The sequence below is a fragment of the Molothrus ater genome, chromosome 5 (assembly GCF_012460135.2).
Source record: "Molothrus ater isolate BHLD 08-10-18 breed brown headed cowbird chromosome 5, BPBGC_Mater_1.1, whole genome shotgun sequence".
NCBI lineage: Eukaryota > Metazoa > Chordata > Aves > Passeriformes > Icteridae > Molothrus > Molothrus ater.
In genome coordinates this window covers 9,496,650-9,510,632 of record NC_050482.2, presented here as the reverse complement: position 1 = coordinate 9,510,632, position 13,983 = coordinate 9,496,650, and the positions used below count along the sequence as shown (strand labels likewise).

General features: G+C 37.8%; 1 protein-coding gene across 1 annotated transcript in view; it reads right to left on the bottom strand.

The window, feature by feature from the left end:
• SEMA3E (semaphorin 3E) overlaps positions 1-13,698 on the bottom strand; it is a 131,585-nt gene extending 117,887 nt beyond the window's left edge. Inside the window, exon 1 of the mRNA XM_036401257.2 lies at positions 13,002-13,698. Coding sequence (XP_036257150.1) covers positions 13,002-13,116 — 115 coding nt within the window. The 5' untranslated portion in view covers positions 13,117-13,698. The remainder of the gene's footprint in view (positions 1-13,001) is intronic.
• Between the last annotated feature and the right edge of the window lie 285 nt (positions 13,699-13,983).

The window sequence follows — 13,983 nt, the reverse complement described above, 5'->3', positions numbered from 1 at the left end:
ACAAAATCATTAGATAAGTAATACAATGAGCAAGACAATTAACTGTCAATTAGCACATGCAAACTAACTGGTCAAGAAGTCCATGCAGAAACAATCATACCTCTGCTGTTTTTGGCCCACCTAGAGAGCCAAATAAGTGTTTAATAAATAAAAAGAGTTGAAGAAATACTGCAGAAGGTTCCATGAGAGGGATATAGTTGCTATAAGGGAGACCTCAGTACTTGGGATACCCTTATACCTGCAATAGGAAAACACTAGGGATGAGGAAAAGTGAGTATGACTTTGGAAGAATTAAGTGATTTAATAAGAAGTGAAGATATTTTAAAAGCTAATAATAAAGAAAATAATGTCTCAGAGTACTTCAGTAGAGGAAAGAAAAGAAAAAAAAACCCAAGGCAAATGTGACATAAGGATATGGAGTATAGAATACGTCCTTCATTTTCCAAGTTTATCTTCTTTAATGATAGCCTGCTACTGAGGCATGTCTTTGCTCATATGCCTTATTGCCAGTGCCACACTGCTCCAAGGTATTTCAGTCTCATGAGATAAAACAATAGGTAGTTAGAAGGAAGTTTTAGTCTCCATGTAGGTTGTATAATTCTACTGGGAAGCAAATTATGAGGTTTAGCAAGACTTAAATGTATCACAGGAGCTTGCTGAAAGTTTTCCATGAAAATTCAAATGAATCCATATTTCTTAAATCTAATTGGTGATCACACATTATTGGTGATCGAATAAACCCAACCAAAAAACCTCTCAGTGAAATAAAAGGCCTTGACTTTCCAAAAAATAAAGAGCTTAATTATAAAAATATTTGGTTTAAAGACAAGTTTCATAGGTACTATAACTTCTGTAAGCATCATATCGGATCTCTGGATTTCACCATCCAAGACAGACACCAGCCATCAGTTGTGAGGTCTTTATGTAGGTTCATCTTCTATATTTTCAGCAGGTGGGAGGTCTTTTTAAGGATTGAAAATCAGTATCTGTTTAGGTTAGGAACTGATGGGTTAAAAGCAAGTCTTGTCCAATAAACAGCATTAAGATCAGCACAACTTTAAAATGCAATTATGGAACCTGCTCTCAGGATCTACCTTCACACTAAAGTGCTCTCAAACACATTTTCAAAAGTCTGTAAACAACTCTGTAGTGAGTAAGCAGTATCAGCACTGTTACAATTCCTGTGAAACCAGCTGCAGGACTCGAGATGCCAACAGAAACGTGCTCTCTCCCTGAGCTACTGTGATGTGTTTGCAGCCACAATTATGGTGCTCAGGTGGATGCTGTAGCAGCTAACCTCTGCCATCAAAATTAAAATGCCTGGCAAGAGCAGACCTTGAAGACTGAAGGACCAAACACTTACAACAAAACAAAACCACTGAGACAAAATTCACACAGAAATCAACACCTGTAGAAACTTATCACCATGTTGTGAACAGCTGAATGCAGAGGCCAAACCACTCCAACAAGGCTGAAGCCAGGCTGCAGTCCTGCATATAATGTATGACTAATTCAGAAATCTCTGGAGGACCTTTTCATCATAGGTTAGAAACCTACTTTCTGCATGTTAATTTATAGTATACACCATTTAAAATCTAAAACATGCTAAGACATGACAAGTTTAACTCTCAGATTTTCCTCATGGGTCATGCAACACTCCCAGGAACTGGTATCAGATATCAGGAAATGTCAATATCTCTGTTACCTTTCAACAATCTCGAGGTAAGGCATTTCTATGCTGCTATCAAATTCACAGCACACTTCAGGAACTGTTTCACAAGAATGCACAAACACTAGTTATTCTTATTTTCAAATCTCCATGCTGCAATTTCTTTGCTTTGTTTTACTCTTAAATTAGAAGTACAAGTTTTCAACAGCCCAGACATCTAATTTTACAGCTCAAGGATTTTAGTACTATTATACATTAAAGCAGTAAATGTGAAACCACAAAAAAAGAAAAAGAAAACTATTAGCCTGATATTATGAAGTAACTTGTTACATTTTCTAAGAAAGTAAGGGTTGTTCCATGTCAGAAAATTACAGAGACCACATACAGCACTTGTAAAATTTATTCCACAATTCTAAATAACATGTACCCACACATATTACAGTGCTCCATAAAAGCCTCAAAGAAGCATCTTCTGGAAATACCATTTTCCTTATGACAAGGGAGGACTGTAAGTTACAATTCTCAAGATTTTCCATAAGTGTTCAACTTAAGAAAAAAATAGAAAGTTAAACTGTACACATAAATCAGAATTTTCAAAGTTTAAAGTTGCTTTGTAATGCGTGAGGTATGGGCAAAATAGAACAACTTTTGTCGTTGATCTTAATGGATCACACTACAGGGATGGCCTCAAAGAATCCATGCCGCAGATTTTGATCTTGCAAACACACCCCAACTTAACTTTCAATCAAAGAAACAATTTGTATAATTAAAAGTACACACATAAGATCAAATACTTATAGAACCAAAGCTTCAGGATACAGTCTTTAATGCCACTTTGTGTGCAGTGGAAATAACTTAGCTTGTATCTAACCTCCAGCAGTTTTTTACTGCTTCTTTGCTAAGGAGTAGCTGAGCTATGGCAGACAGCTGTGAGTGGCTCACCTATTTCATACAAAAGTACATCAATTTGGTTTAAACTGTTCTGAAAGCTGCTTAACCTAAGCATGCCATGCTTAATCTAAATCAGCATATTTTGCATGGAAGCAGGTGCAGAGCACATCAGTCATTACTGTGGTCCAGAGACAATTGTGTCCAGCAGCTCTGGAAGCAACTTACACTGCTCAGGTCACTGCTCAAATGACTACACATCCATCCTCTTCTTCCAGACCATTATTAGATCAAAGTCACACTACTTAAGAATAATATCTTTACTTATAGTTTATCAAGGCAATAATACTGCAGCTTGTAAACTCTGCAGTAAGTCATTCTCAGACAAAGGGTAACATGCTAGACCTGTCATCAGACATTCTTTCCAAATTCATCTTACTTACTTTTATTGAAATGTAAGGACTCTGTTTTAAGCTGATCACTATTTTCCCTCAAAACTCAAGAGAGACAGAAATACAACTCCAGGTGAAATACAATGACCAAATGAATCACTCTTTCAGAGAGTAAGGTCAGGAGACAGGAATATCCTGTCAACTTTGTAGTCACAAAAGCTTTCTGGAGGTTTGCTATTGTAATTAGTGAAATAAGGTCTCGGTTCAATTTTTGTATTAATTATTCTGGTTTTGTAATAAAGGTTTCATATATAGCAGCACAATTTAAAGACAGTATACTGCATTCAGAGCCATTGTTGGAGAAACACTTCTTTACTGACTTCTAAATGTGAAGCATTTTATTTACAAAAACTCAATTCTTCTAGAAATGAAATAGCCCACTGCAGAGCTTGAGTGTTAAACCACAGAAGCTGCAGTCATTCAACAAGGAATACTATGGAATCAGTGAAGTGCTTGGGACTGTTTACAGGCTGCTTATGAGCTATAATAAGTGCTGAACCTGCTGAATACTTTAACACCTTCTCAGTAGTGTGTTTAGAAATGACTGCTATCCCAGATGCTTGTGTAACCTGAAAATATGCAGGAGGACATGGCCATGCCTAAGATAAGCAGAGAAGAGAGAATAACTTACTGCATGTAAACACAGGGCATGTAAAGACAAGACATTTTCTCAGCAACAACACTAATAAGAACAAGATCTCCAAGACAGTTTATGTCTTTCTGGGCTCCCAGACAGCACATACTTTCAAGCTTTGCATCATACCATTCTCAATCAACTAGGATGAAATATTTAATATATAAAGGAATGGGTTTATTTACCTTTACTCTTGGCTTTTACCACACACCCACAGGAGAGCACTTAGCTTAATCATAAATAAAGAGTTGCAGGAGCTCATGGAATTGAGCAACACTTGCTAACCTTTAGCTTTCTGGATGAAAAATGACCTTCAGCGATGACCCCAGTGAATAGTGCTATCTGGAATAGTTCCCTCACATCAAGAAACCTATTATTTTGCTATTATTAAGTTTTAGTAACACTGCTGGGAGAAACCATCTGTTAAAAGAGAAACAAGGTACTAACCCTTAGGTATGTGGGGTCTGTTGTTTTCTGCAATCAGTTTAAGGCACTTTTCATTCATTTTCTACTATTTCCTTTCACCAGTGTCAGGAAGATCAGAATAAGAAAAGACCAAAATCCTTGTGATGTTTATTGCACATCCACAAATAAAAGATATATTTACAGCTGCATTCACCACTTTACTAGGCCTATTAAACAAATGTGTTGTAAGAAAGAGCTTATAAAGCAAACTTAGCAACAGTAAAAACCCCATTGTCTGACTCCCCACAGAAGCTTCAATTGCTTCACAGTATGAAGTCAGGAATCCTTTAGATGAAAATAAACACAGAAGTAGAGAACAGACACATTAAGGATGTGAAGAGGAGTTAAATCTTCTTTCACTGAATGCCTATCTTCCAAGCACTGGTCCCTTGGTTTAGAGAATTATTTTTGGGGTGGGGGAAAAAAAAGACCCATCATCATGATAGAGGAGTCCATCACGGGTTGAGAATTTATGTTTGCATATAAATATATTTTTGGGGATTTAAAAAAATAGAGAAGATAAACTGCAAATGCTCAAGAAGCAAATCTCCTAAAACCTGAAATTCTTCATTACAGATGTAGTAAAAATGCTAGCAACATGATTTCACAAGGACCATAAACAACATTTTTCATATCTATTCCTGCCAAATCACAGTCTGAAGAGTACTGTATATTGCCTGTCATCAAATTCTTATAAATAATTAACATCTTTTGCTCAGGCCAAAGGGATAGGAGAAGCTGACAGTGATATTTTTGTCTTTCTCCCATTTTTGGCTACTAGACATTTTTTGGTTGAGTTTATGTTGGTGGGTTTTTTATTTTTCATTAATGAAATTTTTGGCCTTTAATTTTTTTCTATTTTTTCATGTTAAATATTCATAAAGATCTTTTGAACTATATTGCAATAGATCCCACAAAGCAGACAAGTCTCATGCTTCTCATATAATCTTCCTTGACTAGAAACTTTCCTTCACAATTAGGAACTTCCGATATGAAAATTCAACCAAGAATGGTAATATAATTTTTGAATGTTACATGTATATGTCAAAGTAGGCGTTGCCATTTGACCATTAGAAGGTTTCTTTTACATTGACTTTGTAATGTGCAGAAGTTGACAAAACCAGTTTTTAATCCTTTCCTTGATACTGGAGGTCTAAGTACCAAGAAGCAATCAGTTGCAGGCAGGTGAGTTACAGAGGGTGCTATGGCACTGTGTTTCCCCATGGAAAAGCAAAGACAACATGATGGATTACTGCTGCTTCCTGGTACACAGAATTGGTTCTGTTCTTCTGGAGTTTACGAGGGAAAAGGTTGGCACTTCCACAGGGCAAATGAAGTTTCAGTCTGAAACACAACACTGCATTCAGCAACAAATCTCAGATCATTACATGTAACTGGAGGACTCTTGTTGACTTTTAATGAGAGTTGAGCAGATTCTGATTGACAGAAGAGGCAATAAAGCATACCAGGTATACTCCAGCGAGACAGGGTAGAAAGACATGACATAAACAACTGCCAATTCTCTGCTTTCACCTGAGACTAATAAAAAGTAATTTAAAGATGAGATTCAACTTTTATTTCATCAGAAATTATTTTGCAGCTACATGAGTGAATCAAGTTTTGCAGCTATTGGCTGCACACACAGGCTGGGTGTCATGCCAGGGCCAAGATGTTTGGCAGGCATCCCTTTGACAACTTTGTGGTTGCAGACCTCCTGTACATACTTGCACAGAAACTGTAAAAGGAACCTTTGGCATGCCATTTCATTCTGGAGGTCCTCTAAATTTCAGGTAAAATAAGAATGAGTAGACTAGAAGAGGAACAAAGATTCATCACTAAGATTATACATTCACCAAGAGCAGCGCAGCTAAACAGTGCATTTGGATGCTTGATTGTAATGGGCTGCAGTTTACAAACCCCTTGAAGAGGTCTAGCATCAAAATGCCACAAAGAACCCCTGAGACAAATCAGAGAAACCACTCCTTCTGTTTGTAACATTGCATCTTAAAAAATGAAAAAAAACCACCAAACAAAATTTATCTTAAAATACTTTTGCTTGAGTGATTTTTATAAGTATGAAAATCATCGCAGGGTAAGAAAAAACTGAATACATAATGGTACAGTCCTGCTTTACATTGTTTTGAAAGGGGAAAAAAATAGTCTTTAGACTGCTATAAAATAGTTTGCCAAAGGGATGCAGCATGAGTGAAAGCATTTCAATTTATAGCTTAAACTAAGAAAATGCTTAGAGGAAAAGCACATTGAAGTCAGCTTTCAATTGAAGTCGTTAACAAGGAGAAATCTCTCTTCCAAAATAAGAATTTGTAGCCTTGAGGGTGATCAGAAGAACCAAGACCAAGGCAAAAATGGAATTTGTCAATGTGAGATAAATACATTGGTTTTAAAATTGTGCTCTGAGAGAAACATGATGGTTTCCTTTGTTTTAATATATACAGTAGGCTCAGTAGAGTCAGTTCCTCAAACTGAATCTTGGTGATGACAATTCAAATTTTTCACCAATTTAAAGATGGAGTTTATTTTTAAACTTCTCAAATACTGTTTCTTCAAAATTATTTAAGTCCTTTCTTAAGAGGAGCTTGAAGTTATGGCTAAAGTATTGCATATTTTTATAATGCAATATTTTCATTCTTTTTCAACACGCTCTTTCATGTTTAATTCTGAATCCTTAACTGATTTAAATAAATGCCAAACATTAACTAACCAACACAAAACATTTTAAATAGTATACTCAAGAGGGCTTTTTTCCCTGTAAAACAAAGGGAATCTTTATTCCTACAGGCTATGAATTTCTTCAAGAAATGATGATTTTTGTAATTACACTGTCTGCATGCTATAACTTCATCACATTTGCCTGGCTATAAGAAGAAAACCAAGGCAGGAGTTTTAATAATATATAAATTTCCACTGTACACTTTTAGCATACTTATTGATCAAAAGTTTCTCAAAAGGCCTAACACAGATGCTCACCCTTGCACACCATCCTGTAAATCATGTAAATAGCATTAATCCTCTTTTCATTTAAGCAAAATATAACGCCTGCTTTCAGTGAAATAATGATGAGTACGATATCTGATGAAGAGTTTAAAATAGCAGATGGTGTTATCACTTTGAAAGCACGGAGTTAGCTGCAGAGAAGCAGCAACATGCAGGATATTCTGATCTTGCACCTTCAGATAGTTCTTTAAAGCAGGAACAGGAAAGTGATAGATGTTAGGCTGCAAACCGTCTGCTCCTTGCATCCCTGGCGTGGCACTCATCGCCTCAGAGCTCTGCTACAGCAATGCTTACAGCAGCCTTTGTCAACAAAATGCAGTTATGAAAGGAACTAGCATAAATTCTCTGCCAAAAAATTCCTGTCTCAGTGAGCAAGGCACTCTAAGATTACTTGTAGCCACTCCAGAACTTCCTAGCAGTCACCCCTTGTGATATGGATAGATAATAAACCTAAATCTTGTCCTAAATGTTGGTAGACAATCAGTTGCCTATCCGGTGGGAGGAGGTGCAAAAGCTCTCCTGTCTGCCTCATAAGTGGCCTAGAGATGCTTGTGCATCTTTGCCTAAGATATTTCTAAGCTGACATTGAGTTCTCTGTGGCCTCAAGAATTATAAAATATTACTTGTCAGTTGTTTTTTCCAAACACTTGTAATTCTGGTTATCAGCCCTTATACCCAAGCACATTTATGTGTGGAGCCATAATAAAAACCATTAGGTTCTAAAACCTTGGAATTTTGCTGCTCTTTAATTCAATGTAAGAAATACAAAAACTTCAATCTGTTATATACACACACACACATATTTTACATGTACATATGTATTTATATGTATCTATGTGTATGTGTGAATACATATATGATATCCTCTACTTTTTTTTTGTACCTAGACCTCTCTGGACTATACATAAACAAAGACCACAAGTCAGTTCCTTATCTTGGTACAAAAGTCAAGGTGATTTATATCAAGCATGAATTAACATCTTTATTGAATTTGAATTTGCTTTGGTAGGAAAACTGCTCTTTCCTAGTCATTCAAAACCAGTGCAAGCTGTTAGAAATAGAAAACATTTTCATGTATGAAATTGAACCAGTCATGATTCAGCTTTGGGTTATGTGGCTAGTCATTAATTAGCCATGATTTATGATGATTACTAATTGATTACTAATTGAAATACTATATTTTTATGAAACATATTTGCCTACTTTAGAATTCAGAAATGACTGTCTCAATATTCCCTACATTTTTGTTACTCAGTGTAGTTGTTAGCCCCTGAGTAAATTTTACTGCCCTCTAGCTAGAGAACAGAGTAAGATATCATGGATAAACATGGTGAAACTCTTAGTCTCAATTACAATAAATTCTAAATTGCAAATATCAGGGAAGTTAAAGTAGGTGTGCTGAAACTGCAGTTCCTGCAAATGGCAATGAAACATTTTTTCTGCTGTAACAGACCTCAGAAGCCCTCCAGGATGACTAGTCAGCCCTTAAAAAAACCTAAATTCTTCTACATTAAACATTTTATATTACACATTTTACATATTAAAATCTGACTATGAACATGGAGAGTATCAGTTTTTGTCTGCAATATTTCATCTCTCCCTTCCTTAGCAGTATGTTACTATTTGAAATATTTGTGCTTGGAGAATACATTTTTTTAACCCAGATGATTTGCTTCTAAGTTCAGTCTGCTCCTTCTGCCTGCTGCAGCTTGATTCTACTGTAGAAAGTTGCAAGCAGTTTCAACAACAGGTAAAAAAGACATATTTCAATGGGTAAGGCAGGCACAGCTGCTTCTTAATCACACTTTTTCCAGACAAGAGCAGTGTCCAGTGCATAGCTGCACAGCCTGAGGTCAGGTAATGCCAAAACCCCTCAAGCCACTCAGGAGAATGTAGTGGGTAAAACAGAAAACAGATCCCTCAAGATGTGCAATTGCTGCATGTAACTGCACCAGACCCCATCACTGCAAGAGAACTGCGCAGACCACTCTAAAGGCTCAACATCTCATTTTCATACTGTATTACCTTTGTTCTTTACCATAATTATGAATTAGGAAAAAAACCCCATCCCAAACCAATTAGAAATACAAATAAAACCATGCATAATGCTTGAATTGGACAATTATGTCCTTCATGTGCCTTTCAGGCCCACATGCTTCCAGTGTAGCTCTGTTAGGCTTATAAAAATATATCCCTCCTGTCCTCTGGAAACCCAATCCATTTCAATCTGTAATGTAAATAGTTTCTTTTTAACACACAGTGTGTGCTGATTTCACCTTAATTATATATTTCCCATTGCAAGAACTCAAACTGTGGGATACTGGGAAAGAATTTAACCAGCAGCCTATAAAGAACAGGGGCTGAAGCTTGGCTTCCCATTAACACCTCATTAGCCAGAGTCTGTACTGTATGTAAAATGAGCTAATGATTTTTAAATGAAGTTGTCAACCTACAACTTAATAATGCAGAAATCTATTTCTCTGTAATACTGACATGCTGTAACACATGTTTATCACTACAAATCAAAATGAAGCTATTGGAGTACACAGATCTTGGTTGGTCATCTTCAAACACTGATCTTTAGTGCAATCATAACACTAATACCACAAGTGGTACTGATTGCAATATAAACTTCCTAATGCACACAAGATGATGGTTTGAGGAAAACACCTTCAAGTTCTGGATATAAACTTAACTTAATACAAATGAAGTTAGAACCATAAAATGACTGCTAGGTGGTTATAGGATCAAGTCACGTCTGATAAAGAAATGGCAAAACTCAGATTTGAGTTTACTGTGAATTAAGACCATCACCTGCCTTAGCAAAAATCACCATTACAGTTTGCATTGACTTGACAGGTTTAACAGTAGTTCATGAATGCAGGACTTTCATTAACTCCCACTGAAGCAGAGTAAATGGCCAAGGAGTCAAACAGGGGTTGCACAATATATCCCTTAATCGGCAGGGGGATTGTGGTATTCCTATCCATCAGGTGACCCCTCTGCAAGGGTTAGGACCTGGTCTTGTTGCTGTGGGTTTGGAGACGTGTGCACTGCAGGTGAAGGTCTGGTTTGCTGGGAGAGCAAAAGGTTCCCCTTCACTCTCAGACCAGTAACTCACTTTCACTGAGCACCACTTTAAAAGGGATAATTTGTGAACTGGTAAAAATCAAAGGACACTAATTCGTGCAAGTGTTCTCTTGACTGAAAGGAGACAAGACTTTAAAATGGACTGGTTTTAAATATTCTTCCATAACAACAACCAAAAAAAAAAAAAACAAACCAAAAAAAGAAAAACCAAAAAAAACCAAAAAACAAAGCCCAAAATAATCTGCTGTCCATAACCTCATCATACTCATCATAGAAACTCTTAACATGCCACTCAGCACTGACCTATCTTGCAAGGGCCTGAATCCCAATTAGCCACCAACATCTGCAGTTCCAAAGGGAGGCAGCCAGCAGGCCTGCTGACTTCCATGCTGCAGGCTCTTTGCAGTGAATTTTTATTTGAGGCTGCAGCTACTCCACACTGAAAATTTGCACATATGGGGCTTCATCCTCTGTGCCACAACAGCAACTCACAGGACAGGCTGGAGCACCTTCATACAGAGGGTGCACAACCACATCTTTTTAACTTCCCCAAGCTCTCTGGTACCCTCAGCAGCCTTTCTCTGGAGCAAATGCAATTCAGATGAGGGTCCCTCCTGCTGCTCCTGTTTGATTAGTGAGGACAGCAGTGACATTTGCTCATTGTCTTCGTGCTTGGTCGCTACATTCTTCTGGCTGGGAGGGCTGCAGTAGCTGTTCCCAGGGTGGCAGGCAGGTATGCCATTTCCAACCCTTGCCTGGGGATATGGGGTCAGGCACTCCCTGGCTGCAATGCTGCTTGTAAAATCAGTCTCATTTCCTAAGGGTAAAAACTGTGATAGGGTGTTGTACAAGGTGAAATATAACATGGTGATGTGTGTGACCATGGTAGGGAATTTATGAGGACGGATCTTTCTGTGTTGTTGGATCTGAGGGAACTGCCATCAGGCAGGAAAGGTTTGGCCCTCTTTGAGAAATGGATGTTTTAAGATCTCTTTGAACATATCAGAGTTATGATGTGTTATGGCCAAATTACTGGCTCACTGCTGAAAAGAGAAGTAGGATGCAGTGAAATGTGCACTAGTTCCAACCATTGGAAAGCAATTACTACTACAAGTGAGCAGAGAAGCAGTTAATAGTCACAGCACCATAGTGGGGAGCTTGCCAAAATGTCCAGCTAAGCCAAAGTACTTAACCAACCTAACACTTGGTCTATTTGTCTCATTTACTGTGCTTTTCTCATCCCCCTTACCCCATCAGAAGCAAACAAATGTCAGTAACAATTAGAGCCCTAGCAGTTACATCTAGAAATAAATCAATATTCAAATGCACATTTTCAACAGTAAGAGATGTGAAAGGATTATACAATCAGCATTTGGCACTCATTCCTACTGTACTCTGAACTATAGGTTAAAAGAAAAGTGGTTTATATGCTAAAAGGGGTCATATAATTTATTTCATTCAGAGCAATTAATTGTTTACTTACAAGACAGCTTTCCATGAAAAATACTTCTTTCTGTAAAACATTTCATGGCCCTATAAAAGCAAGCCCCATTTCTTATAGCTTTCTAGCAAGACTTTCAGACCAATTATCCTATTCAGCTTCTCCCTTCCTTATAATTGGTAATTTAGCTTGCTATATAAAACACAATTAAACCTTGTTAGGAGTAAAGCTGTATACACATGGATCTCTAGATGCTGCTAATTCTTAAAACTTAGCCATTCCTAAAATAGGTATTCTAATGTACTTCACACTGATGCAGCTTAGTTATCACTTGCATAACCATTGAAATGTTCTTGAGTAAATTGGAATTTGCTCATTCCCACCTATGTCAGCAAAAAAGCATTTTGTTTTCATCTGTGCCTAAGAGGTAATATCCAAACATTACTGATTGGCCAATCATCACTTTATCTTGGACAATTACATTTCTTTCTCCTATTGCAATGACCATCTCTCATACCTGTCTAAGTATATAATCTACAAATCTATGTCCTGCTGCAGAGAACTGAAATGCCATGGCTATGCACACACAGGTATTTTTTATATATATACAGGATTAAACCCAAATCATAGGGAAGAGTTTAAATCACATGCAATCCAGAACAGAGACACTGAAGGAGCTAAGGAAGAATGGTTCAGCCTCCAGGTAACTGAGACGTAAATAATTTTAAGCAAAAATAAAAGTTCTAAGTATTCTATATAAATATGTCAGAAAAAAATAACATTTTTCCTTTGGGTAACTCAGTTAAACAGCAAGCAGACTTACATTGGCAGGTACTCATTTTAATTATAGTGTGATGACACTTGCTAGTTTAGAAAATGAATCATATGGTTGCACAGGAATTCAGTCCTTTTGCCTTAGCTATATTTGTAGACAGATAGAATTCTAAAAGCAAAACAGACATTTAATTGTTCAAGGGTTACATGATGCACATTTATTCAGCAATAATTTCAGGTTATCTTCTCCATTTCTTTCCCTCTTAATAAGAGACCTGACAGCCTTCTTACAGCATGGAGAGTAAGAGAGAATGACATGCAAATCTAACACACTTTCAGGTAGAAGAACATTTCAGTAGTCTAAAATCATCACTGCAAGTGCCTTAAGTCTTCCAGAATTCAGTAAACTTAATCTAGGGTGAAGCTTAGCACAAGGAAACAATTCACATGACTTCTGAACGGGAACACTTTACTCTATCAAAAGACCATAATTTAATCCCGATGCAATGCATTCAGTGAAGGCAATGAACTTGCAGAGTACCAAGTCTTTAAAAGCCTGACACACTGACCTACCTTTGTGTGACAGACGTAACCTCGGCTGCCTGGTATCTGCTGTGTGACATCCAGCCGGTAGCGCGAGTAACAAGCCATACAGCGCCAGCATCAGAAGGTCCTGAGCAGATGCCATCCTGCCCAAGATTAATTTCTTGTTCTCTTCACTGAACTGCTGCTGCTTGTTTGTTGTTTTGCTGGGGTGTTTTTAAGGCTCCAACTTCCACTTTGCCAGTGCAGTTTGATCTCTCTCTCTCTCTCTTTGGTCAGTTTGTGGGGTGTCTCTGTGGGAAATTCAACGTTCATCAGAGCAGCACACAGCCTCAGCTAGCCATTTGTCAAGCTGTGCAAATGTCATGTAAAAATATTCCCTCCCTAGGACAATTGTTTATGAAGTGCAAGGACATTCCGAGGCGTTACTCTGCAGTGTTGTGTCTTGAGCTGTCTTTAGTAACTCTGCCAGTGGATTCAGGAAGAAGCTGTATTTTCAGTCCCTCCTGCAAGGCAATTCATTCAGAGAAGGAGGGAGGGAGAGGAGGAAAAAAAAAAAAAAAAACCACGGAAAAAAAGGAGAAAGCACCCTCCTCCTTGGTGCTCCTCAGAACTCAGCCCCTTGCTCTGACTTGCCAAACAGCTAGTTTTAATTCACCTTTCACCTTTGCTAATTAAAAACAAGAAGTGCCATTCCCTCCTGGAGTTGCAGGATCCACCCAGCAGGAAGCCGGGCTGTCAGGCTGCTGTATTCACTGGGAAAGTTCAGGGAGGGTTTAGGCAATGCACAGTCCTAGCTGCTTCTAGGAAGCGTTTTAATCCACGTGCCGTGCACTGATTCCTCAATTGCTTTGTGGTTTCACGTTGTAAAACGCCAGGAGAAGGGTCAGAATTCCTCCTGTCCCTCCCTTTCAAAAAGTCATTTCAGCTTTTGTTCCCAGCTCAGTCTTAGAGGAGGATCAACCCTTGCATTAACCATTTAAGAACATTATCACTTAGTGTCGTTAAACAG